Source organism: Nothoprocta perdicaria, unplaced genomic scaffold (genome assembly GCF_003342845.1).
Source record: "Nothoprocta perdicaria isolate Ctin4 unplaced genomic scaffold, notPer1 scaffold_120, whole genome shotgun sequence".
Taxonomy (NCBI): domain Eukaryota; kingdom Metazoa; phylum Chordata; class Aves; order Tinamiformes; family Tinamidae; genus Nothoprocta; species Nothoprocta perdicaria.
The window spans coordinates 777,033-803,405 of NW_020454317.1; the positions used below are offsets into that span (position 1 = coordinate 777,033).

At 49.3% G+C, this 26,373-nt stretch overlaps 3 protein-coding genes across 3 annotated transcripts in view; 1 reads left to right on the top strand and 2 right to left on the bottom strand.

Moving 5' to 3' along the window:
- Positions 1-1,191, top strand: part of CDCA3 (cell division cycle associated 3) — a 3,617-nt gene extending 2,426 nt beyond the window's left edge. Inside the window, exons 2-4 of the mRNA XM_026054271.1 lie at positions 131-275; positions 450-571; positions 802-1,191. Coding sequence (XP_025910056.1) covers positions 131-275; positions 450-571; positions 802-942 — 408 coding nt within the window. The 3' untranslated portion in view covers positions 943-1,191. The remainder of the gene's footprint in view (positions 1-130; positions 276-449; positions 572-801) is intronic.
- A 1,349-nt stretch (positions 1,192-2,540) lies between these two features.
- On the bottom strand, positions 2,541-7,366 carry GNB3 (G protein subunit beta 3). Its single transcript, XM_026054293.1, has 9 exons — positions 7,310-7,366; positions 6,743-6,781; positions 6,465-6,571; positions 6,263-6,326; positions 5,979-6,141; positions 5,815-5,881; positions 4,612-4,813; positions 3,618-3,834; positions 2,541-2,743 (listed from the first exon to the last, which is right to left on the bottom strand). Exons 1-9 carry the CDS (start codon positions 7,364-7,366, stop codon positions 2,637-2,639), a joined length of 1,023 nt encoding a protein of 340 aa, XP_025910078.1. The 3' UTR covers positions 2,541-2,636.
- A 6,677-nt stretch (positions 7,367-14,043) lies between these two features.
- On the bottom strand, positions 14,044-25,426 carry P3H3 (prolyl 3-hydroxylase 3). The gene is made up of 15 exons (XM_026054342.1): positions 25,013-25,426; positions 24,365-24,517; positions 23,767-23,986; positions 23,503-23,634; positions 22,632-22,765; positions 22,279-22,368; positions 21,884-21,936; positions 21,658-21,716; positions 20,411-20,535; positions 20,200-20,295; positions 19,094-19,244; positions 18,814-18,931; positions 15,591-15,666; positions 15,034-15,174; positions 14,044-14,768 (listed from the first exon to the last, which is right to left on the bottom strand). The coding sequence occupies exons 1-15, from the start codon at positions 25,424-25,426 to the stop codon at positions 14,556-14,558; spliced, it is 2,175 nt and encodes a 724-aa protein (XP_025910127.1). The 3' UTR covers positions 14,044-14,555.
- Positions 25,427-26,373: the final 947 nt, after the last annotated feature.

The window sequence follows — 26,373 nt, forward strand, 5'->3', positions numbered from 1 at the left end:
GGAAGGAGCCGGCCCGGCCCCCGCGCTCCCGAGCGGGAGCCCGGCCCGCGGCCCCCGGGGGCTCCCTGCCCCGGCCCGCAGCGCGGGCCGCCTCCTGCGGGGGCCCCGTGTGCGCGGGTGCCTGCTGCAGGCCCTCCCGGCCTGCTTTCCCAGGGAAGCTTTAGCCGATCGTCCCGACTCCTCGTGGCATCAGGCAGCCTTTCCTTGGGGGAGAGGCTGTCGCTCGTGGCCTGCAGGCCCCTCTGGAGGGAGGGAAGCGCGTGTAGGTGTTACAGGTGAGTGGGGACGAGTCCTTAGCATGGATCGTGCTGCGGAAAACTCTCCTGGCTGTCGGCCAGGAGCCCCTGGGTATTGCTCTGCTGCGCAGGCAAGTGGACCGGGTCGTGAAGCCTCGTGCCCTGCGGACTSTGGGCTGGCAGTGGTTTACTGGCGTGTTCTTCCCTCTCTAGGGAGCAAGCCAGCAAGGCGCAAGACCAGCAGCAAAATCATGGTAACGTCTGGTGGGACTGGACGCTCTCCCCTCAGCATCCTGCAGGATGATAATTCCCCCAGTGCTCTTGCACCTCGCCAGGTAAAGCTTAACGGGATACACTCAGAGGAGAATGARTAGAAACCAAGAACACTCCAAATACAAACTGGAGCCATGCAAAATGTGGAAGCCGGGGTCTCCCAGGCCTGGTAACTTCAGAAGTACTTTTCTTTGGGTCAGTCTTAAATATATTTGTCTGTACATCCCTCAGTGTGATTTGATGCATCTATTGCTGCTATTACTTAGGTTTTCAGCTTGATTTTCTTTTCTAGGGTAAGAGGCATGTATTGGGGGAGAACCTTGGGGACAGGAAGGAAGTGACAGTGGATCTGAGCAGGAACCTGAAATCTGGGAGCTGTACCTGGAGCGACTTGAACAAAGAGAATCAGCAGTGTTCTTTTGTGGAGAACTAGATCTTCTTTCCCTGGASCTTACTGCAGTTCTCCTCTACGCTTTGAACCTTCTAGGTGTGAGAAAGCCTGCAACAGACTGAAACTCCAGACTTACAGTTGCTTTTCTCATTTTTCCCTGTTGGGGAGGAGCTATGTTCTCCTAAAATTGTAGGTGTTATGTACAGTGCTTGCTTTGACTCTTCTACTAAAGTCAGCTGTACTAACTCATATGTCACTCTTATCTGTTTAAACAAAAAAAAAAAAAAAAAAGGAAGAAAAACCTTTGTCCTGAGAGGACAGCAGCAATTCCTTCCTCTGTGCACTGTGTTCTTTGGAGACAAAGCTTCAGATCAAAATTTCATCCCCCATTAGCTCTCACGCTCAGCCCTGTCCACAGCCTCTAACTGCACAGTAGAGCTGAGAGGACTCTCACCCCATGTGTGGGGTCTTCTGAAGTTCTGCTGTACCTACTGTGACCTTGGATCTAATGTACACAAGGGGTTGTAATGGCTGCAGAGATCTGGCATAAGGGCAAAATCCAAACTAGAGGGAGACAATATTGTGCTAAAAGTCAACAAAATATRTAGTGGCTTGTCCCTAGTCAGTAGTAAAGCCTTGGGATATGGCTGGAAGCCAGCTGCTGGAGTAATGCCTGCAGAATGACTGTTCTATGCCTAAGCTCAGATCTCAAAGGATGCAAAATTGGCCCATGGATATCACCTTGGCTTTCTGCTCAAACTCTTGGGCTGCTGGTCTCAGTCTCCTGTTGTAACAAGAGGCAGTGAGATGTTCTCATCCAAAATGGATGAGAGACCCTTTCCTGTGGACTTGGAGAGCAAGGTTTGTGGGTGCCCTGCTTAGGGCAGATGCCCTGAGCAATGGGTAAGTGTGCAGTCCTTGCAGGATGAGAGTTGTCTGCAGGACTCTTGCAGTACAGAAGAGATCACAACCTGCAGTGTTTCTGTGACCTTTCTTTATTTGCTTGGACTATGAAGTGCTATAGCAGTTAGAGTGGAAAGCGTTGGCTGAAAGTTACTGGTTAGATGGGGTTACCACACAACATGGGGTGAGATGAAAAGGAACAGCATGAAGCCAACAAATGAGAATAAACAGTGTTCCCTGTTTTTCTGGGGGGGTCTGGAGCTTTCCCCCACCTGTGCATAGACAAAACTTGAGCTAAATCTTTCCCTATGGAAAATGAGCCCAATTTGCCCTACCTTTTCGGTAGAGGTTGCATGATTAAAATATCAAACCCAGTGCCTCTGTGCAGGTACAAAGAAGCTCATAGAAGAGCCGTATGTAGCTAAATCRAGGATAGGACAGTCTGGGACAAAGGGGTTGAACGGGAGTTCTCAGAGGGATACGTGTCAAATGTGTGGAGGAAGATGCAGGGTGTCTGAGCCGCAACGCGAAGGCCTGAGACGTGACCCTCAGCTGTGCTTGGCTGGGGCCCTGCTGCCTGCGTGAGGCTGGAAACGGCTTCGTCTGCTCAAGGGTGGTGAGAACTGCCACCGCGTGTGCTCCTATTCTCAGGCCGACCCCAACCCACAGGCTCCTCATCTTCCTTTCATGCTAGGAGACCCCTACAAGTAACCTGTGTATAGAGACAAGTGGGAATGATAAGCAGAAGTTTCTGTGTTCAGCTGAAGATGCTGTTTGCGTGGGCTCAGACCTTGGCCGTGCTTCTGCTGCTCTTTCCCTCTCTGCTGTTATCTTCAGTTCCAAATCTTGAGGAAGCTGTCCCAGGAGCCTGTGGCAACAGCCATGCCATCTGCTGTCACCCCCAGGCAGCTCACTCTGTTGTCATGGCCAGAGAGGATTCCTGACGGGAGGGAAAGAGGAAAGGTCAGTAAAGGAGATGGGGCCTGGGAGAGACAAAGGGGTTGATCAAACAGCACATTCTTCACAGGCTTGGGGCCTGTGTACACATCCCCCTGTGCTAGAATCACTATGTGGTTAATAACAAACATGCTGAAGAATATTTGTGTCTCACATACAGCTACCATGCATGGGTTATGTCTAGGGAACAGTGGGCTTAAGAAGGTTTAGCTGCTTGAATTCTTGATGCAGGAGAAATGGCTGCAACATTCAACTGAATTTATCCTGGAGCAATGTCACTGACGGGACAAAGAAGGGAGAGCATTCTGACTGAGAAACAGCAATGCTGTTGGAGAGCGAAAAATAGTGGTAGAAATTTTCAGAGACCAGGTGATGTATCTGATCTGAAAGAAGTACAGTACTTGTGTGTGTTCCTTGTATGAGCAACACTGAGCATCCAAAGGTGTTGAACGGAGCCCATCTTCATGCTCAGCTCTGTCCCTGGCCACCAAGTGGCACTGTGAACAACGGGAATGGGTGATCTGCAGAGACTAGGCATCACTGTGAGACTGTTTATGCTTGTGAGTAGTTTGAGCTAAGAGGAACATTGATGCTCTCTCCCCCCCTCCCTGGTCCTGCTTGGAACAATCTTGCTTAAAGGCTTGCCCTCCTTAACATCAATGACTGTAGCCAATAGCTCTTCTGTTCAAAAAGTTGTTCTACAACTTGTGGTGTGCTCCTTAAGTGTGAGGAGACAGTGATGTCCTTCAGTCAGCATAGTAGCCGTCCATTTGAGAAAAATAAGGACTTCTGTATTGCCTTGGTAGGGATAGAAGGTCCTGCAAGGAATAAGAGGGGGACCTCCAGGAGCTACTCACCCACACGCTCTGCTTTCAGGGAGTCCCAGATATTGCAGTTGAAGTCGTCATATCCAGCAAACACAAGGCGCCCGCTGCGGGAGAAGGCGACTGATGTGATTCCACAGATGATGCTTTCGTGAGAGTACACGATGAGCTCCTGGTCTGCCCGCAGGTCAAAGAGACGGCAGGTGGCATCATCTGAGCCAGTGCAGATGGCTTCACCATTAGGGAAGAACTGAGGGGGAAACAAACCAGGTTTTAATCAGACTGCCTTGCGTTACATTTTCTTGACATCTTCCGCTCTCTGTTAATCACTGGAAAGCCAATGAGCTAGGAAAACCCAGTGGTACAAGGCACCTGATACTAAAAGTTGAATATACTGGAGAGGGAGACTCACACTTCTCCTAAGACCAGGTTAACTTTTTCGTGCCTAGGCTTCCACAAGATGTTCTAATGCTTGGGGAAGGGTTATAGTGTCTTCCACCTCAGCTGTTGTTTTGAGGCTTGCTGTCTACCCGTTATTCCAAGGCTTTTGAGGCTTGCTGTCTATCTGTGCCTTCCTGTTAGCAAGGTTTGGGGCTATGAGAGACATTCCTGCTGCCTTGCTTGTCTTGCTTCATGGTTCCTACAGCATGCCTGAATTGGAGTTCCCAACAGCAGCTAAGGGTATGGCTGCAACAGAGCGTATGTTGAGCTCCACAGACTGCAATGTGCAGGCTGATTTCTAGCAGTGTTTTGAGAAAGGCAGCCAGGCCGTTCGGTGCCCCAGTGCCTTGGAAGAGTCAGCCTCAGAATTTCAGTGACTGTCTCAGACTTGCAGGTATTTGTGAACTGAACTCAGATCTTCCCTTCTTCAGACTGGACCACGGAGCCAGGGTTTCCTGAGACCTTGGTTCCCCCCATATAACAGTGGCAGCATCTTTCAGCTTGTGTCCTAAGGCCTTCTCCCTGTTTCCGTGCTGGCCCACCTCCCTCTCCTTGCTCATCACAACCACGCGGACAGCATACATACGCAGATGGCGTTGATGTCGGACTCATGCCCTGAGAAGGTCTGACGGCAGGTGCCCTCCCGCACGTCCCACAGTTTGGCAGTAGCATCGCAGGCCCCAGAGATGAACAGTTTAAAGTCTGGGGAGACGGCCAAACTCATACAGTCTCCGGTGTGACCCAGGAACACTGTCTTCTGCTGCCCCGTCTCAATGTCCCAGAGCGCGCTGTGGGGAGGGAGAGACRTTTTCAGAGCCAGCCAAGGCAGACCAGCCTTATGGCTGATAAAYGGAAACGGAGGAAGCCATGGGCATGGCTATAAAATGGGAAAGCAGATGAGAATGTCACTGGAGTTAGCCAGGTACATCTARAAATATCTTCATAGCTGTTGATATTCCTAACTGAACTGAAACAGAGTCTATGACTGGGTTGGTACAGTTGTGATTTGACYATGTTCATGGTGACAGAAGAAGGAAATAGTGGGAGGATGTAAGAGGGATCCATTTAAAAAACAGAAAAAAGGATTGCTGTACCCACACTGTTGGATGCATGAGCCATCAAATAAGCCCCAYGTAGCCTTGATCTCTGATGGAAAAGCCACATCCTGGCTTTCCCTGGTCAATAGTTTCTGCTAAGGTAGGCGCTAGAGGGGAAAGGATGGGTAAAGACTCAGATTTGCTCAGAGTCCTAGCACAGGGTTACTGGAGAGCCAGGAACCTGGGATTCATGCATAGACTTTATAGATGGCCTTGGCATAGTGGGTAATATTTGAGAAATGAAGGTTGTATATAGGCTCTACATAACTTTATGATATTTTCTGTGGCAGAATAAATGATACTGTATTTTATGAGAGYTGGCTAAATTGTCCATGCTGCTTCATCAGTAGGCCTGCATCTCGACTAGTCCTCAACTGGGAAAAGAAGTATCTGTTATGCCAAAGGAGGAATTAGGAATTCGGCTTTCTAAGATACTTTAGTACCCAAAGTACTCTGTGTAGCCTCCCTACATAGAAGCAATTTATCCTTAGATTATGGAAGGTTGGGTAACTGCAAAGCAAGAGAACTCTGCTAGCTGGTGTAAGCTAGGCCCCTAGAAGCCAACAAGGTTGCATGGTGTCTGTTTCTGTGATGACATAATTCCTGGAGAAGGAGGTTTCCAGAGGAGGCCTATGTGAGTTTCCAGTACCCATGACTGCTTGTATTGTGAGGATATAGAAGATGACACTCACCATGTGGTATCTCCAGAGCTAGTCACAATACTGTTATCATCCAGAAATCGGCAGCAGGAGAGATAACCTAGGGAGTGTGAGCAAGTCAGTGTGAGAAACAGGACAGGTCTAGAAGAGGGAGAGAAGCAGAGGACATCTAGGTGGTAGGTAGGCAGCACACGCACCTGTATGGGCTGAGAGCTCCCTGCTCACTTTGACGTTGCCTTCACGAGTCTTGAGGTTGTAGATGGAGCACATGTTGTCAAGGCCCCCACAGGCCACAAAATTGCCTGAGGGGGCATAGGCACAGGTCATGACCCAGGAAGAACGCAAAGGGATGGCGTGAACCTGGGAGGACAAGAAACCCTGTCTGCACTCTGGGAGCAGAGGAGATGGGACAGAACAAGGGCACGAGCTCTAAAGGCATTCACTCCAACATCCACATCTGCTGTATCCATCTGACTCTTACCTTGTTGGTAGTGTATGTGTCCCATACAATCAGTTTCCCATCTTGTGAGGCACTCACCAGGAGTCTGTGAGAAAGGAGCAAGATTGTGTTAGCAGCTCTTTTCCCATCAGAGACTTCCCATCTTTCCCTTCAGGACTGTGTGCTGCCTTGCACCCCTCCCTGTCCCTGCAAGCAACCAGCAAATCAGCAGTGTCTCTCTCACTTGGAGTCTGTGGACCAGTGCATGGCATAGATCTTGGCCAGGTGCCCACGCAGGGTCCTTCGGGTCCGCATCTGAATGCGGCCAACCACTTCTACTCCAGACACAATCTAGGGACAGAGTGGAAAGAGAGAAAGAATTAAGTCTGCACTTGACAGGAACTTTTCTGTTTCCACAACTCTGTTCCCTAACTCCTTCCCTGGGCACAGCAGAAAGTCCACCTCGCAGTAGAGCTATTTGACCCCAAAATAGTCACCTGGCCAGCCAATTCTGCCCCTCACCTGAGCAAGTGTTGTGTCTGCACAGGCTTTCCGTGCGTCCTGGAAAAGAGAGGAGAGGGCAATGAGATTCAAGGGCATAACTGAATTTAAAGCAGGAGTTGCCAGATGTAGGGACTGTGGCTTTGCTGTGTTTGGATTTGCCCAGGCCAGTGGGATCCCAGCCTGCGACTGAGAGTCCTCCACACCTGTGGGACAAATAATAGAGGGGTGAGCCAAAAGGTGATGTGCATCCACATCCCCAAGCTATGTGGATCCTCTGGCCTAGTAAAAACACCATCTAAACACCATCTAAACAACATCTAAAAACACCAGGCAGAGGACAGCCCATGTTCTGTGGTCCCCCACAGACATGATGCTTGTGGCCACTTGCTTCTCACCCATTTAGTGTCTCCCCTTTTTTCTCTTCCCCTCGCCCTCTTTTTGCCCCCTCTCCYCCTGCCATGCAGGGGTCTCCAAAGATATGTTTGGAGAAAGGTCAACTCCAAGTTGAGGCCAAGTAAGGGATGGGGACGTGACCACAGGGGGCAGGTGCCATATTGACAGTTTCATGACTATTCGCAGCATTACCGCAATCTGCTTCTTCAGCTGCTCAGCCTCCTGTTTCATCTGTTCCATTTCCCCCATCTTCCAGATCTAGGTGTGGCTCCTCCACGTGCAGAGCCTTGGTTCTGGGAAGACAAATCGAAGGGGGGGGGTGTGAAGTAAAAAGCGAGCTGATTTTGCTTAGCTATGAAAAGCTAGGTGTCTCTGATAAGGGCCTGGCTGACATTATTTGCCTGCATGATTGGAAATGTCATGCTGATCAAAGCCTTTAGCAATTGAAAAGATCATACCAAACTTGATCGAAGGTCCATTTGGTTCTCCATCCTACTTATATGTGCACTAGGAGCTGAAGATCTGCAGAACCTTTATGGAGGCTCTGCGCTTCTTCCCTTTATCTGTACCTTCCCTATTCCAGACCCTACAAGGTCCTAGATCCTCTGTGCCCAGACAGTTCATCATCAACTCCGGAAGAATGAAACTTGATGTAGGCAGCCCAGCGGCTGTGGGACCTATTTTCTGTCTTTTGTCCAAAACAAAGCATCACTGGACAGTGTCAACTATCTCTTTGGCTCTCAAGGTAATCTGTGTGTTGCTGAGCTGCTCTTTCACATTTCTCTTCTGATCTCCCATGCTTAAAAAAAAAAAAAAAAAAAAAAAAAAAGCCTCAGGAGGGATCTAAGACTAAAATAAGCATATAATAGTGTTTCTCCTGCTTTGCTAGTTCAGCTTTCCACTGACTTCCTAAGTCCGAGGCAGTAGCACAGTATTCTGTAGTCCCATTTTCCAGTCACTTTTTGATCTTGTTTCAAATTTTAGATTCCTCAGAGACTTGTGGTGGCTTAGCATGCCATGCTTAGTGGCATGCTCTGTGAGGAGATGCCTACTTCTATCACTTCTGAACTTGCTTGGGACTAGCTTGACCCGATGGCTCGTTGTYCTTGAATTGGAAGAACCAGCAAGTAATCGGTTTCTCTTTAGGTCAGATTTTGTAGACAACTGGTCTTCATCACATTCTTCTTCATCTCCCTCTTTTCCAGGCAGCTTAGTCATTCCTCATATGTAAGCTGTTACATCTAACCGATTTTGTTGTTCTCTGAGTCTTTTTCAGTAGTTGTTATATTGTTCTGCAGAGAAGGCAATGAACCAGAACTGAAGATACAGATGAGCCGTATGATTATACAACATCTCTGCCCTGCTCTCTTTCTTTGCTATTAGGCATACTTAAAACTTCACCAGGGATTCTATTATGTCTTACTCACAAATACAAATACGGTATTTGTTGCTTTAATCCTTCTCTCAGGTCAATATGAGTGTCCAGAGGTGCTCCAGGTTTTTCCGTCAGCCCAGTGGCACCACGATCAAAAGCAGTGCTTTGTACCAAGTCCAAGAAATGCTCCAGCAGCATCCATAGAATTTCTTCCTCTGGTCTCTCTGGATCACATAGCCCTTATCCTTCTCCGGCTTTTTTCTTCCAGCTAACAAGGCTTTCGGTCTTTCAAAGCCAAGCTGCTCTTCTCCTGTCGGGCACTCTGCAAGCACATGCAGATGGGTTCCCTGTGTCCCACCTGTGGCTACTGCTTTGCCCCAGATAAAGGCCTGTGTTGTGCTGTCTGAGATTCTCTACAGAATCCGTCTCCCGCAAAATGCCTCTCTGACTCCCCTTTGATTCTCTAGGTAGGATTAATTCTGCTTGATCAATGACTTTTGAGGCACAGTCTGAGTGCAGGAAAACCAAGGAGATAAAGCTCCTTGTAGGAGGGCCAATGCTTATGATTCAGAGAGGTTATGTCAGATTATGGCCCACAGAAAAACAATTGTAGAATTATTTATGCTGCCTGCAAGACTGTGTGGAGCAACATTATTGCTGTCTCTCTTCTGCTCCCTGTTCAGACACTAGATGTAGCCATTTGGCCTGGTCTTCTTGCTCCAGCACACGGGTGAGAGAGCAGGAGGTCACTCAGGGCTATGCTGCCAGAGTTTGGAGGCATGGTGAGCGGTGTTCCTCCCAGCAAGGATGCATAGTTGAACCTGGCTGAGTGAAGCTGGGCAGGGAAATCTCCCTRAATGCACTTCTCCTTTGGGAAAGGGTTTGGCACCCCAGTCCCAGTCCCATTGCAAGGAGGAGGGGGCCTGCTGTCATGGCCTTGCAGCTTTCAGGGGGAGGTTGCACATCTTTATGGTGTTTGCCCCTTAGCTTTAGTGTACAGTCAAGACCTGTCCAGCACTGATCACTGTCTCCCAGGGGAACAAGTGGAAAACACTTGCCTTCAGTCACCCTCTGGAGACCCATCTCTTCCATTCTGGTCAAAGCCTTCCACTTCGTCAGTTTTCCCCATAGCTGATCCTGCCTCCCCACCATAACATATCCACATCACTCAGCACTGGGTGTGTTTTCTTCCTGGGTCATGTCTTCCAGTTTGCACTTTCCTTCCAGTGAAAGGAAGGAAAGTCTTTCGCTTGGTTTCCAAGCCTCGAAAGCCTGGCCTCCTCTTGACATCCTTTTCTGAAGCTTCTTCCAGCTGGAACACACTGGCTCTTGGCTTTCCAGGTTGTCATTCTGCAGATCTTTTGTATGAGATCTGCAGAGTGACAATCATCACTGAGATAATTGAGATCATCATCTGAGATCGTCATCTACCCATCTGCCCTAAATTGACTTTGTGGACTTCTGTTTCTGTCCACCTACCCCTATATTGGGTTGGAAGCCTTATTCTTCCTTCTTCCTATTCTGCAATTTCTGCCCCATTTGAAGCAGGCTGTATGACAGCCCCCCATTTCCTGTCAGGTCCCTAGTCTCCCCTGCCTCTCTTCTACTTTATTTCACCACTCTCTCTCTCTCTCTCTCTTTCACTGGCTATTTGTTTTCCCTGTCTTTAGCCTGTCATTGTCATGGGAGTTGTGTTCACAGGCACCTGCTCCACGAAGTTGCACCAGCAGAGGAGAGGCTTTGAGAGCCAGTAGGAATTTCAAAGGGCAGGGGCACAATGTCGAGGACAGATAAAAAGAGCTAAATATAGCAAAGGTATGGCTCAGGTTCAGGACTCTGTCCAAACCTTTAAATCCCTTTGAGGGAACAAGCTAAATGAAGTGGGGAATTGTTCGCAGCCTCAGAAGAGCAAGAAGCTGTAGATGAGTGATAATAATAGCTCTGGCTTTGCCTCTTGCCTCCACTCGTCACATCCCAATGAAATTTGTTGAGCATGAGTCACCTAGTCCCCACTGGAATGCAGCTGCCCGCTATGAGGACCACAGCAGGTGTGCAAAAGGGCAGCTCAGCACGTAAACTGAGCGCAGGAAATGGGGGAATGAATTGGTGAAGAGGAGGAGAAAGGGAATTGAGCCTGGAGGAGGGCCAAGACAGGTTCCTGCCCAGGCAGCAAGTCACTGGAGACCAGAAAACATTTCTGGGGGATCCACAGATAAGATCGAGGGTGCTCAAATAGCTGCCAAGCCCATTTTTTAAGAGCAAGAGTTTCTAAACTGTGCATGCACTGCCCTTTCAGGAAATAAGGGCTTATTCAGGTGGATGCTTAGTAGCAGTAGAGGAAAACAAGCTGCTAGGCACCTTTAAAGAAACAAAAACCCACCACCACCCTGGCATTGCGAAGAGTGGCTGACCTTGGCACCAGCTGGCAAGGCTGAGCTCGGTACAGAGCCTGTGTGCAGACGAGTGCTTCCTACAGAGCCTTATACACCACTTGGGAGCCTGGCACACTCAAAGTCTTGCCTTACAAGTGGATTCACACCAGCCTGTCTATAAGCTCTGCCTTGACTGTATGCAGCCAGCTCTCAGTTCTTGGCTTTAGAAGCTTAGTTTACTCTATTTTTTTTTCCTGCTCTCTAATCCTGTGTCTTCACTGACCCTTTTTCTCTCTGGCCTTCTGGCCTTTCACCTGTGACAATTTTCCTGGCTCCTGTTGAAGCTCTCCTGCCTACGGGCAGCCAGATGCATTCTGACTGCTTGGATGTCTCCTCGTCATAGAGCAAGTGCTTCTAAGTTGATGTGAAGCTGAGGGCTCTGGCATTTACCTGCCTTTGCCTTTTACTGCTTCTGTGTGACTTTTGAAGACAGTATCTATGCCCATTGTACAACATCAGGGAGGAGACTCCTCTGTATCCCAGGTGACTTTCCTCTCCAGCCAGTCATCTGAGTTGCTTGTCTGTGGGAAYGAGAGGTGAGTGATGGGTGAGAATGACCCCTCATTTTCTAACCTCTGGGTAGCTTCCCCCAGGCTGGGGAGGGAGTTGCCTCTCTTTGAGTTGCATAGCTGGGAGAGTGCTGTAAATAGAAAAGGTAAAGGTGCAGGACGGAGGAAGAGTATTAACAAGCAGCATCCTTTGGTCCCTGTGTAATCTCCTTGGCTGGCCTTGCATGCTCGCCCTGGTGGCCCTGAGCTCCTTGCAGAGCCGGATACAGAGATGATCCTCCTCTCCGGCAACAGAGATCAAAGGGCAGGGTAAAATTACCCTGCTCTATTCTTTGCTTTCTGTGGGCTCCATCTTCCTCCAGAGAAGCAGCCAGCTGCAAAGAAGCGTGCAGGAGTGCATGAAGGATGCAGAGCTGTCTGCTGAGTGTGAGTCCCAGGTCCCTCAGGGGAGGCGTTGTGCCCCTGTTCCAGGTTGGACGCTGTTGCAATTTACCTACCAAGGGGAGAACAAGCCCCCCAGTACTAGTGCCAAGTTCCTCGTCATCATAAAGACATGTCAGTGTTCATGCCAACATCTTCCCCAATAAGATCTTCCCTCTCACATCCTCAAATGCTTCCATATGGAGCCATCATCAAGTCTTTGCACACAGAGACTCTCGCACTCACACTGGGTCATACCACGAAACCAAGGACGCCAAGCACCAGGCACAACAAGGTGAGCTGAGGGACAACATCAAGGCAGCATCCTTACCGGGACTTGGAGACTGAAGTGGGTTGCAGTCCCCTTCCAGGCAGGTCCCTGGCAGTCGGTGTCCCCTGTGGCGAATGGCTTCTCTGCTGGCCAGGGGAGCAGGTCCCCCCCGTTGCAGTGCCCAGTGAGTCCCGCCTGTGCGCTCCCGGAGCCCCTTGCTCCCTCTCTGCTCCTCAGCCTCTCCAGGACTGATCTCCCCATGGGGAGCTGGACAGCTATGGACGGGAGGGGTTGGGGGAGGGCTGATTCCAGGAGCAGCGTCAGGCAAATTAAATCAGACACCAGAGACTTGGGGAAATCGGATTGGGACGTAATGCAAAGCAGGTGGATGGGGAGGGGTGAAAAGAGAGAGTAGCATGCTGCTCCTGAAGGGAAAGAAATCGTCACAGGCAGATTGGACTCCCTCTGTTTATATTAGCAACAAACTAATGAAGGGAAGATTAGCCAGAACAGGCGAGGATTATAAACCTCGGGGGCAGAGCTTGCTGCATCTCACAGTCCACAGGAATGCCCTTTCTCCCAGGGACAGTGCCCTAGGTACACCCCATGTAGCACGGAAAGAAGGGCCAGTGCCACCTCCTGTGGCAGGGGAAAATCCATGGCAGGGCCGGGCCAGGGTCGTGTTGACTCCAGGTAGCAAACGGGGCACTGCTGGAGGGAAATACAAGTGGGCAAAGGGGTGCAGCGAGAGCAGCTTTCAGCAGCAGGCCTTTTGGCAGCCACTTCAGCGAGATGCTGCGATGGGATTATCTTGGCCTCAATCTCTGTTAATCTCTCCYGCGGCTTTGGCCCAAGCCCGAGATAAATACCTTTTAACGGATCTCATCTGACGTCAGGAGGCCATCAATCTAATCACCCGGGCCACCTTTGGGCAGAGGCGGCACCGGCCCCTCACCCCCGCTCAACATGGCCTCACCAAAGAGGATCCACACAACACCCCCACTTCAGTCCTCAGGGAGCAAGAGTGCATGTAAGAGGGCTGTCCCTTGGTGGGACCTGCTGAAGAGCCCTGTCACTTGGAGGGTCCTGCTGCCAGGGCAAGGAACTTCACAGGTACACAGTGAAGTCCCTTTTTTTTTGTTTTGTTTTGTTTTTTTTTTCTTTCCTAAGATGATGCTTAGGAGGACGGTGGCAAGAAGGGCTTCTGGAACAGATTGCCCCACATTAAAGCAAAGGCTAAGCTTCAGAATGGAGAAAGTCCCTGCTTCAGTGCTACTCCTCCAGCACTCAGAGGGACAGGGCTGAACACAACAGCTTCCACTGGGGAAGGTCCTTGTTCTGACAGCAATGACGAGAATATATATTCTCTAACACCACAGACYCTGACCCATCTTCCCTTCCCCACTGCAGCTGTAGTCTTCACATGCAGTTCTTGTCTAGGCCTGTACATTTCACAACCATGGATTGGTCTGTGGCTCTAATCCTTCCCAGGAACAGTGTCACTGCTCATTTTTATACTCCATGACCACCCCGTTCAATTCTTGCTTGGCTACAGCATAATCCCATCTCTGGACACTAATTCCCTGGGCAGTGACAGCAGATTGTCTATATATTGGCCTAAAAAAATGGTAAACAAAACATGTCTTCTATTTCCAGGGGATATTCAGTGCATGAAAGGAGAACAAAACAAAACAAAACAAAACACAAAAAGACTTGCTTCAGGGAAACAAAATGTTATTTTCTTCAAGGCACTTCCTAACGTTTCCATGGGTTATCTCGGCAGAGCTGACTTTCGCTTTTGCCCTTGCTTACTGGATATAGCTGGCATCTGGGCAAATACTTTGTTTATTTTCCTTCTCTGAGAGCTCAATCTCCTTCCATCATTTGTTAATTAAATTTCCATCGGCAACCAGTGTGYATGTCTCCCTCCTGGAGCACAGATTCAAACTCCTCTCAACATTTCTGTTCAACATTTTGCTTTTAATCCACATATTCACAGCCATTCACCTTCTCTCTCTCTCTTGTTTCAACTACAYGGCAGTTTAAAACCTCAAAAGTTTACAGGTGCCTAAGGTGTTCACAAGCTTTTGYTGAATTTCTGAATGTGAGATAGCCCTTGCTCCCACAAGTCCCTTCCTTCTTTGCTTTGATTTGGACCCATACAACCAAGAAGTTACACTGAAAGAAGTGACAAGTGACACAAACATGTAGGTGAGGCGGTGAAGAAAGATCTCGGTGTCACTGACTTTAATATGCTGTCCCTGATTCCATTTTTCAACTTCTGGGAACTCACAGAGAAGCAAGCTACATCCCTCTCTATCACTATGGCTCTAGCATGCTAATAAACTGCTCCAGGCCTTGGTGGTGCCAGCACTATTGAGATGGTGACAGGCCACTGTGCGTGCCAGTCCTGTCCCAGGGTCTCACACACTCAGAACTCATCTCTGGGTCGCAGCTCCTTGGGATGCTGTGTCCCGTCGGAGCTGGGCTTATGTCTCCGTCTTGTGGTTTTGGCTCTGTCACTAGGCATGGGGGACTCCTGTGAGGAACTGCTGCCACGATCATCTCTCTGATGTAGTTGTCCATCCATCTTATCCTGCTCCGCAGACGCCTTCTCCATCAGCTCCTCCGCCTTCAGCCTCTCCTGCAGCCACAGAGACAGAAATGAATCCTTCACTGCTGGGGTCTCCACCCTGCCCGCATGGGCTTCCATTCAATGCCCTAGAGCCCATTCACTCTTGCAGGACCCACCACACACTGCCCCTACTTCAACGGGCCTCAACCCATCAGGACCCAACTACCAGCTCCTGCGTGAGGCCGTGATGTTTGAGAAAGCCCGCAAGCCCTTCCCCAGAGACCTGTTCCAGCTTTGGATGTCCTTGCATCTGCTCTCCAGCGCGGTCCCGTACCTGCTCTGCGTGCTCCGGGGAGTGTGTATACCAGAGGGCCACGGCGCAGCGCCTCCCGCTGCTCACGGCCCACACGCCGTGTGGGTTCTCCTTGCCAGAGCTGAAGGCTACCAGTCTCCCACACTTAGGATACACCTTGGCCTGCCAGGAGAGAGGAGGGACAATGAAGCCGGCAGCTGCCTGCCCTGGGGAGTGCTGTCCTTCTACAGCGGTCACGCTGACCCCGCCGGTGTGGAATGGCAAAGAGCCACTAGGCATTACAATCCGTGGGAAAAGCGAGCCCTGGGGAGGAACAGATTGAAGCAAAGGAAGAACACAGGTCACAGACACCCACAGGTCGGAAGAGCCTGCAACATCTCAGGTAGAAAGGAGTTAACCTCTCCTCTATCTGAGATTTGCCTCAATTCACCTTTGGATGTTCCAGTTTGAATCTGCCACAGAACCTGCATTGGACTGTTCTTGGAGCATTGAGATCCAATAATCAACTAGTTCCCACCCACCTGGACTGGGTGTCACCCTCAGTCCATTCTCCTTCCTTTGCCAAATCCCAGACTTACTGTGACAGTCACAGCGTCCAGTTCAGTGAAGAAAAGGCCCCCACCTTGGAAGTCATCATTGAGATAGAGAATGCCACTGCAGACAAGAAGAAAGAAGACAAATGGATGGTGAAGCTCATTCACCCCTGAACCCTGCTACGGGCAAACTGCAGCTTCTCCAAAAACACTTCTGCAGATAGTCTCTGCAAGTCCCAGGAAGCTAAACCTCYGCATTCAGCAAATCTGATGGCACTTTAGTTTAAGACAAGAAAACATCTGGGAGATGCAGTTTCCTCAAATCAGAAAACCTGCCTGACCCACTTCTAACCTTAGTTCTCTGAATTGTCTTTTGTTTGTTTAGATATTTAAAACATCTTGACAACAGCCATCCYGGGACACGCTAATAAAAGAAGTTGTCATGGGCATGACAAGAAGGTGCTAGAGTGGATTGGCAAAGGATGTGGAATTAAGAGCAGTTTTCATCCTTGCCATTAGCAGGAACCTTGTAGCAGATCCTGTGTTTGATACCTGAATGAATCATTTGGAAAAGACATGAAAAGCAAGATGRGTAGGAAAAAATCTGGACATGACAGCATTACTTGGATTTGGCCAGGGCAGAAAAGTTCATGAGGCACTATGATGAAGCTGGGTGAGCAAATTGGGAATGCAAATGAAATTCAAAGCATATAAGCACAAAACAGATGTCATTGGAAGAAAAAATGAAGTTATTCATCACTCTTCCAGTATAATAAATAATTTTCTCCACAGTCCAGAAGAGCATATTGAATTCAGAACGAGTGAGCATGAATTGATTCAGTTCAGAGATAGAACTATGGCATTTCTTTAAGTCAAAGGCATGTGAACAATTTGAGATTTGTATCCCATGCTAGAGAAAAAACAAACCTCTAGGAAAATGTTGCACACCCAAGTGAATGATATTCCACTCAAGTAAATTAAAAGCAATGTAAATATATAATTTTATTTGAATTATAATTATCAATATATAAATGTTAAATTGATTATAAATAAATAAACTTATAAATTAAAATAAACTTAAAATAAATAAAACTATAGCAATGTGTCAGGGGAAAGAAAATACTCTTAACAAAGCAGCCCCTGAATTGACTTTCAGTCCTTATAAGGTTAGAGGTTACAGTGGATAGAAAACATCAACTCAGTGGTGCTGGCAAAAGAAACAACATTGGGGACTAGGAAGGGACTGTGCAAATCCCCAGTGAGCAGCCTACACCGACACGGAGGGTTCAAGCCTGCCTCTCCAATCTCAGATACGAAACAGCAGTACTGGAAAAAGCACAGAAAAGGTCAACACAAATGATCAAAAGCTAGGGAATGGCTTCCTTACAAGGAATGCCTGGAAAGCATACGCGTCATCAGAGGTCGCAGAAGGACGGCAGAACAAATGTTTGTAAGTCAGTGGGTACTGTGGAGAAGGAGAATAAGGACCAACCATATGCCAGCTTTTCTTAGAGAAGAACTAGGAACATCCGAGGTAGCTGAGTCAAACACAAAGAAAAAGACTCCAGATGCTTCCTCACTCTCCTTGTCACAGGAGGCTGTGGAGCCTGAATGATTCTCAGATTCAAAAAATGACTAAACCAATTAGGAGGAGAATCCATTTGGGGCTGTTAAATACAGTGATGCCTAGCTCATGGAAGTCCCTGAGATGCACACCACAGAGGGCTGGGACAGGACTCCAGGGAGGCAGCTCTACACACTTGTCCTGTTCTTTATTACTCTTCAGCATGCAGGGGCACTGCTGTGACAGCACCCTGTGCTAAGTGAAACTCAGTTCTGACCTAGCATAATCTTGCTTCTCTTTTAATATTGAGACTTTTTAAATATTGGGACTAATCTGAATCCTGGAAGAAGACAKGGAAAGACAAGTCTTAAGATTCAAGGAGTACAGGATAACATAAGAATRGTCAAAAACATACTTGGCACATGTCAAAAATGAAATAAAGACAGAAAATTTCTTTACTCATATTAGACAAAGGAGAAGCAGTGTAGCTGAGACAACAGTCACCTAGGACAAAAGTCAGAACCAATAGACGAGTAAGAACCTTCATGAGCTCCTCTCTCTCTATTCCATTAAGCTGATGGAGAATGTCAGAGAAACAGGAAAGGCTCAAAAATGGGACAGAAGATATGAAATAAAAGTTGCAACTCTAGGGGCTAAAGTAAAATGTTAAAGATATGTGAACAATGAGATGATTGCAAACATGGAAGTCCTGGAAGTTTAGCATACAGTTTAATAAGACTGTGAAGTCAGGGTAGTAGCATTTGACTGGAGAAAATAAAGAGAGCTCTTACATGTAAGAAGGGATTGGAAAGTGGTCGGAATGGCTGAAGCATAAACAAGCCTGGTAGTCTGACCTCAGCAGACTGCAGGGTGTTCGGAATCTATTTCTGAGAAGAAGTATAACTGAAGGCCAAGAGGTAAATGGAAAACAGCTTTAAACCATAACATGGGTTTATTAAAAGCAGATTGGGTCAGTCACACGATCTTTGACAGAACAGCTATTTCTCAGGCAAAGATAACATGCTTGATCTGCCACACTTGTCACTGCCTTAAAAGCATTTTTTTTTCACAGAAGAGCAACAAACCCTACAACAGACTGCAAAAAAAATCCCCCACAAAAAGGAAAATCTCAATGCAAATTATTGGCAGTGAATCCTCAGAGAGATGAATGAGAGGATAGTCATAGAAGTACACTGACTGCTACAGAAGTAAAGGAAATCGAAGGCCTCTGTTATCTGTGTCCTGCAATGCGTGAAGAATGCAACAGAAAGCAACAAGGAAGAACAGAATATGATTAAAAGAAACATGTTTTTTTATAAGGGTGACCTATAGTACTGTGGAAGACAAGAATACAATTTAATATCATGTTTTTATATCCGGACAATCTCCCAACCCAGTAGTGCTCTCTGTTAATGCTCACTGCAGCCAGGGAGCAGGGAGCAAGGCAGACCCTCCTGCCAACACAGGGGAGATGTTTCACACCGTGCCAGAACTGCTCATGCAGTCCTCTGCCTGATACTACAGGCCTGGCTGGCTTTGAGCCAAGACCCCTATCACCTGGTTTGCAAATGATGGCTGGAGTTCATTAGCCAGCTGAGCTCATCCTCTGATGCATCTGGGAAAAGTTCTGAACTTCACAGTTCRGTTCTCCAGTTATTTCAGTTATCCTACAGTTGTCCAGTGCAGATTCTCTTCTTATCTTACCTGTAGTCCCTGTACACATAAGCAGGTGGTTCTCTCCAGCATTCATTTCCTTCAGGATCCAAGAGACAGTTGTCAGCATGGACTGGGTGGCTGAGATCCATGCGACCTTCCTGTTCCCCTGAAGAGAAAAGTTGCAGGAAAGACTGTTTCAGTTAAAAGAAATAAGGCAGAGAGAAGAAAACACTGAGAGCAAGGGCCAAAGAGCCTCCTAGGAGAACATGGCTGAGACAGGGAAGGACAATCTTCAGGGAAAAGGGACAAAGAGAGGGAGATTCTTTACCTTCTACAGCTGTGCGGCACACAAGGTGTGTGAATGAGAAATGGAGCTTCTTCCCAGGGGTAAAATAGGACTCTATGATTTTTCGGGATTTCTCGCTGGCCTGCAGAAGCAATTTGGCATCTTTCCAGTCCACATCACCATTCTGGGCCAGCTACATGAGAAAAACAAGCCTGTCAGAAAGGCACACAGACACTCCTAAGAAATGACACATATACATACTATAGAGGAACACACCTACATAAAGTCTTGTGGTCACACTAGTGCAAGAAAAGAATGCTTTCTTTTGTAAACACAGGTCAGGAGTGCACCCTTAAGAGTGTGGTCATTCTTTCCCTCTACTCAGAGCACAAGGCCACATCTGGAATGCAGTGTCCAGTTTTGGGCCTCCCACTCAAGAGGGACACTGGTAAACTGGAGCGATTCTTCAGTGCAGAGCCCTAAGATGTCGAGGTGACTGCAGCATATGACGGATAATAAGCACCTGAGGGAGCTGCATCTTTTTCAGCCAAGAGAAGGCTGAGAGAASATTTCACCTCAGTCTCTCAATACCTACAGAAGCATTATAGAGAAGAAGGAGCCAGATTCTTCTCAAAGACCATGAAAAGATAAGTTACAGTATCAGAAGTTTTGCCTTGGGAGAGGTGAAAGAAAACTTATTTCCTTGTGAGTGGTTCAGTACTGGAACTGGTTCAGAACTCTCTGGTGCCGAAGAGAGGCTGAGAAATCTCCACCCTTGGAGATGTTCAGAACTCTCCTGCTGTGCAAGGCCTTGAGAAACCTTCACATAGCTTTGGATTTAGCCATGCTGTGGTCAGGGAGTTGGACAAGAGACTTCCAGAGGCCTCTTCTGTCTTAAATCATTCTTCAGTTCTAAGGAAAACATGTCAGGAAGACTATCCCACTGGGACAAGTAATGAACCCAAAGCCCCTGCTTGTAGGAGAGAAGACACATGTCAAGCCCTCTATGCACAAAGTGCGTGAATGTAAAGGAAGCTGGTCAGGGGAAACTGCACGTGTGYTTGTGCGTAAGACAGCACAGAGAAAAATGCTCAGGTTATAAACACTCTTATGGACAACCTAGATGGGAGGCCTATAGTGGCACTTACCTGCATGGCCTTCAGAACAGTCAACCCTTCAAATCTCTCATGTGGGGTGTGAGGGGACCGTCTTCCCCTGAGGCCATCTCCAGTTCCTCCAGCTGCCTGGAACAGAYGGATATAGATGACACGGATGCTGCTGCCATCTCTCCTCCACTTCAACATTGCAGCTCTGTCTGCTGAGAAGCACATGGAGGGCACATGGAGGCTCAGGCCTCACCTTTGTCAGACGGAGAAGGTCCAGACACTCAGACTCTGTCAGGACTTGGTCAAACACAGCCCTTTGGGTTCCATTCATCTCTCGGGAATCCATGGTGACAGTGATACCTTCAAAAGGCAAAGGACCTATGGGAGAACCATATACAGATAGGGATGAGCAAKCTTTGGACAAGAAGCCCTCAGCTACCAAATCCCAGTCTGGAGAAGCGAGTGCAGGAGAGGCACTACACATTCTGGGGGAAGACAGGAGTGTTCCCCAGAAGTGCCCAACCCTCACACATTGGCCACTTGTACCTCTCACATGCATCAGGGGAACCAGAGCATCAGCTGGAGGAGCTGGCCTGCTGCATGTGCTTCAGAAGCCAGCAGAAATTTGGGCTGTGCTGGGAGAGTTGCAGGGAAGCAGGTAAGAGTTACAGATCACAGCAGCTTCCTGGGTGAGGCTCTGAAGAAGCAGGTAAACACCTCCATTAAAACTCTTTTCAATCACGCWCCTTATCCTAGAAGTATCTCCAGTGTATCTTGCTATTCTCTTCTGCCCCAAAGAGAAGCAATGGTTAGTAGTTGATCACTTGTTGCAACAGGTCTTTTTTCTTCCCCTCTCTGACTTCTGAATGGTCAGGAATGCCAACACAGGCCCTCAGAATGACCTGCTCTCCCATGGGCCACAGCAGAGAACCACAGCGGGTCCATTCAGACAAAGAAACCAGGACAGAGCCCTGTAAGAGGCTCTGTGTCCTCACATGAGAGTATGGGACCAGCAAGACCAAAGGGCTCTGCACTGCAGCCTGTATCATTCAGCCATGATCCATCGGACTTGATTCTTTTAGAGAAAGACTTGCTCAAGCTGAGTAGTCTGTTTCCAGTTTCCCCCCTTTCTCCATGTCCCCTTCAGAAAAGTGCTGTTTGGTATTGGGCTAGTGGAGATGAAGCAGGTTTGGTGTAGACCCTTCTGCCTGTCCATGCCAGCTGCACTGAACAGGGATATACATGTCCATAGGCTTGTCATATATCCGGGCAGCATTGGTCTCAGCTTCTCCAGCCACAGTGCTCTTTAGGTGTACGCAGCAAGACTTTGCAAGACTATTCATGCATCAAAGAGGGGGAAAAGAAACAGTGAGAAGACTTGCTGAGCCATTCGAGTCAGTCTGCACTTATGTTAGCATTCAAACGCCTGAGGATGGAAGAAGAGATAGCACTTAGCCTGGCTGAATGAACACAAGTCCCTCTTCGAGCTCTGTTACTCACCCCTCTTCTCCCTCTCTTCCACATCCAGAGTCTCCTGCTTTTGCTTCTCCTGATCCTCTCTCGGGAGCAAGGGAAAAAACACAGACCAGGGCTGTCAGTACATCGAATTCTACCTAACTTTTCTTTGTGGTCATCTGTTCACATTCTTCATGTTCCTGTTCTGCCAGTCCTACCCTAAYCCCTGCCTCCAGCATTTTGATTTCCTACTCAACTCAGCCAGCCTTACCTTTGTTGCTCCTTTAGACTTTCAGGAATCAATTCATCTGGAGTCCAGAGATCCTACGGGAACAAATGCAGAAGGTTCAGCACCCAGCAAACTTCTCCCACATTGCATTAGGTTAACCAGGCCATTCCTTGACCTCTTCTATGTGGCAGACCAGACTAATGGCTCTAGCCTGTTTCCAAGGCCACTTAGATTGGGCTAATGCATACAGTTATAGAATGAATTTTCAAATAGCTTAAGCTCTGGAGCAGAAGGAAGTCCTTAAAAATCTACAAGACAAAAGGATTTTGGGGTCCTTCTCAGCAGCAGCTGATATTCTCTGGATCATGCAATACTAAATTGAGGTCTAGCAACATTCTTAATGAAATTAGGGCAGGAAAATTAATATCAATACTTACAGGGTCATTAAAAGTTCCTCCTAGATGCTCCACTGCATAGTAAATCAACTTCTTTTCCATCAGTGATCTCTCTATGTAATGCTGAATATTCTAAGAAGACAAGAGGCTGTCAAATAACCTCAAAAGATAATCCCATACCAGTCCAGGGCAAAAACCCGCCCCARTGAACTACTGTGAGCTAAAGGAGACCAATTCTGTCTGGTATAAATTGTAAGTAAACTCAGGCTCTGGTTTCTTTAGTTCTGATCTTGGTACACATTTACAGTGAAACTCCCCTTTTTGTCTCCTGGACCAGTGGTTCAGTTGCAGGTGGCAGGGAGGGCCAGCAAACACAGACCCAGGGTTGTAACTACCTCTCTGGCTGTGACAGTTGTGTCCTGCCCCAGTTCTGTGCGATACTGATTCATTTTCTCCAACATTGGCTCATCCATGGGATAGAAGAGCAAGTAGGAAGCAGCACATTCAGCAGCCAGTGTCTTGTTTCCACCTTGAGCAGGGACAGAACAGAACAAACTTATAGGTCAGCAAAAGTCTTTATGTTATCAGCATATGTGTCTAGGCTAGCAGTGCCCAAAGTCCCACAACTTGGCAGTGRGAGGCCTAGCACAGAATACACATCCTCCTTGCCTAGCTGGGTCTCTATGAAGCAGAGGACAGTGGTCAGAGAYACAGGGAATAAGCACGATGAAGAAGCGGCCCGCCTTTGATATTTATTTGGGGCTTGTTCAGAGTGGGGCTGAGGGAGAAGAAAAGGAAATATGAGGAAAGATAGTCCCATCTCTCTGGCCCCAAAATAAAGATAAGGCAGCTGGGTACTAAAGGCTTCTTTGAGAGAAAAAAAAATATAAAGGCGGTGACAGAAGAGGTGACAGACATTTGGGTCAGGCAAGCCGGACAAGCTAGGACTTCAAATAGAGAACTCTGGAGGAAAGATTTGTCCATGCACACAGTGGGAATGGAGACACATTACAGGAAGTGCACAGAGAGTCAGAAGTGGATCGTGAGAAACTCTCCAAAGGTGGCCTCAAACTTGGGCCTAAGCAAGAGACGAGRTTCTGGACAGAGAGCTGGACAGAAGGGACAGGACAGGAGAGAGAAAGGTAGAGCTCAGGTCAGTGTAACACTTTTCCTCCATGACATGCTGTTCCACAGATCCAGAGGAGAGGAGCAAGTGTARGGGTGCTACAGCAGTACCTGTAGTACCTGGGTTGTGGCTCTGCTCACCTTGGTCATAGGCGAACTGCAGTAAGTCAAGATGGGAGGGTATGAAATCTTCTGCAGCTGAAATCCGCCCTGGCTTTGTGGCAATTTCAATCACACATTGCTGTCTGCATTTCAAGACCTGAACATARTGGGCTGCAAGAGAGAGCAGTGTGAAAGCCAGCAGCTTCCTCTTCTACCAGCCAGCAGTGCTGGAAGATGGACATGGGACCTGTCCAGACTGGAAAGCATGGCCTTCCTACCACCACTCTGTGCCTCCGACATTACCTGCAATTGTTTCATACAGGCCAGGTTGCATGTCCTCCTTCTCCTCCTCCTGGTCCCCGTCATTTTCCTCTTCCTTCTCCTCCTCCTCCCAAGGTCCTTCGCACAGGGTACGACACTCTTCCAGTGCCGACATTGCCTCTCTGAGTGACTCCTCCAGCCTGTCCACAGCCTGCAGATACTCATCTGCATTGTAGTGCTGCAGCCCAGCCTCATAGGCTTCCTGCAAAGGACAGCACCAGCCCCTTGTTAGTATGGTTGACCCCAAAGTCAAGTCTCCCTGAGACTTCAAGTCACTCATAGAATAGTGCTGACATCTAGGGGCCTCTTGGATCCGGCACAGCCCACATGCAGTGGCACAGCAAATCTGGACATGTGACAAATAGGCTCCTCTGAGGCACTGCAGTCTGCTGTGATTGCCACCACCAAATCTGTTTCCGTGTCAATAGTTTGCCTTCCCTGGTGTATGGATACCCTGTCTCAGGCTATGACCYGCTATGTTGAAACAGAGCAGGGCCCTGGGCTGCTCCCTGGGACCGTGTGACACATCACGCTCATGCTGATGTCTGTAAACACACACAGCTTTGCATCAGACTCTCACCCAGAGYGGGGTGGCCTCCAGATCCCGGAAGCTGTCTGCTTTCACGCCTGACATACGGCGATATTTCTCTATGTCTTCACGCATCTGGAGGTGCTGGGGATTTGCAACGAAGAACGTGTGAGCTGCAGATACTGCTTGATCCAGCTTCTTCAACTGCAGAGGAAAGGCAACCTATGTTACATTCCTGTGCGCATGAGACAGGCCCGCCTCCCTTCAGACCCATCCTTCACTCCAGCTGCTCCACCGACTTTGGCACCATGACACCGAATGCTTGGGTAGGGCCCCCCTGYAAACAGCACTTGGCCCGTGCTGTGACCTAGACTCATCTACAGCACGCCTGTGTCCCGCGTCCCGTGTCCCACGTCCCTGACAGCCCATGTGTCAGTGCGTGCCTCACTAGGCACAAAGGGCATYAATCTGCAAGGCCTCGCAGTGCCCTGCACCTCACTGCCTCCTGAACTCCTTCAAACCTCCAGCAGCTCCCTGGGAAGCACCAGCACAAAACCAGCACGCCGCCTTTGCTGGGAAGCAGAGAAACTCTTAGGTGGGACGGGGCTGCCGGAGGTCTCCAGCCCAATGCGGTGCACCCAGAGGGGCTGACTCCAGAGCTCCATCGGGTTGCTCCGGAGCTCATCTAGGCAAGCCCACCTGGAAGAAGGCCACTTGGAGGTAGTTGTAGGGCTCCCGCCGCTCGAAATCGCGCCGGATGGYGTGGCTGACGCGGTGCGCGGAGGGCGGCCCGCCGAGGCGGCGGCCCAGGCAGTGCTGCAGGCACTCGGCGCGCTGCAGCACCCGGTCGAAGAAGGCGGCTTCCCAGGGCGCCGCCGGCCCCCGCGCGAAGGCYGCCTCGTCGCGGCAGGCGCGGCGGCAGGCGCCGCGGGCCTCCCGCAGCCCCGCGTAGCTGTGCAGCGAGCGCTGCAGCAGCTCGGCCGCCCGCGCCCACTCCCGCGCCAGGTAGGCGCGCACGCCGTCCGCGTAGAGCAGGTCGTAGGGGAGCAGGCGGCCCGCGGCGGCAGACGTGGCGGCAAGGGCGAGCAGCAGCGGCAGCAGCGCGGAGGCCATGGCCGGGCGGCGGAGGAGGAGGGGACCGGGGGGGGCGGGTGGAAGCGCTGGCAGGGCCTGGGCTAGACACACCCCGGGGGCCGGGCTCGYGGGGCTCCTCGCACGTCTTGTCCGGGCCCCCTGCACATCTGGGCCCTGGCTGGGACAGCCCCGTGGCTGCGCGGCCGGAGCCCCTCGGCAGCATGTCCCCCCGCGCTGCCCTCCTGCCCCAGCCTCCCAGCTGCAGGGACACGTCAGCTCCTGGATCGTCAGCTCCTGGATCGGGGACACAAGGAGGGGGAGGGAATCCCAGGCCTTCCTGGAGCTGAGGCTGAACCCTGGCATCTCGCGTTGCAGCGCTGAGCGGCTCCGTGTGATGTGTTAGAATAAAATAATCATGACCCCATGATGTTGGGGCGCTCGGCTGTAACCTACCCCCCTGCATCCATGAACCCCAAGGGAACTGCCTGCAAGGTGGCAGTTTTATCACTTCTCTATGGGAAAAACAAATAAACAAACCAAGCAACCCACAGATAGGAATGAAGCTTGCAGCAGCTGGGATGTGTCATGACTTTGGGAGTGACTAGACCAACCCACTGCAGGTCCTTTGTAAGCCAAGAGAGGCCGACACCTCTTTGTCTGATGTGTTTCATTGTCCTGGCAGCCATCAAGTATCAGCAACAGCTGAACCTTTCTTCAGTACATGAGAACTAGACTCTCCCAAAAAGGCCTTCAAGGGGTTATGACTAGTTTACCCAGGTGCGTGCAGGATATGCTTCAAAGTTTATAGGCTAATACTGTTACACGGAGGTGAAGGGCTGTATCTATCCCATGATCCTACTGATGCAGCCGCCCCCTGGAACATGTACATGAAGAACATGGAGTTCCATGACTGGAACTACAAACAGTGTCTAGGTGGGAAATGAGCATCTTCCAGAACCCAACTTGGTACGTCCCTTCTGAGATCT

Bases quoted from the DNA above. Each gene is read 5' to 3' on its own strand.
- GNB3 (XM_026054293.1), bottom strand. From the start codon at position 7,366: ATGGGGGAAATGGAACAGATGAAACAGGAGGCTGAGCAGCTGAAGAAG. The intron at 6,142-6,262 runs GTAAGAGTCAGA...TTGTCCTCCCAG, and splicing joins ACACATACACTACCAACAAG to GTTCACGCCATCCCTTTGCG. The intron at 4,814-5,814 runs GTGAGTGTCATC...CCCTCCCCACAG, and splicing joins AGCTCTGGAGATACCACATG to CGCGCTCTGGGACATTGAGA.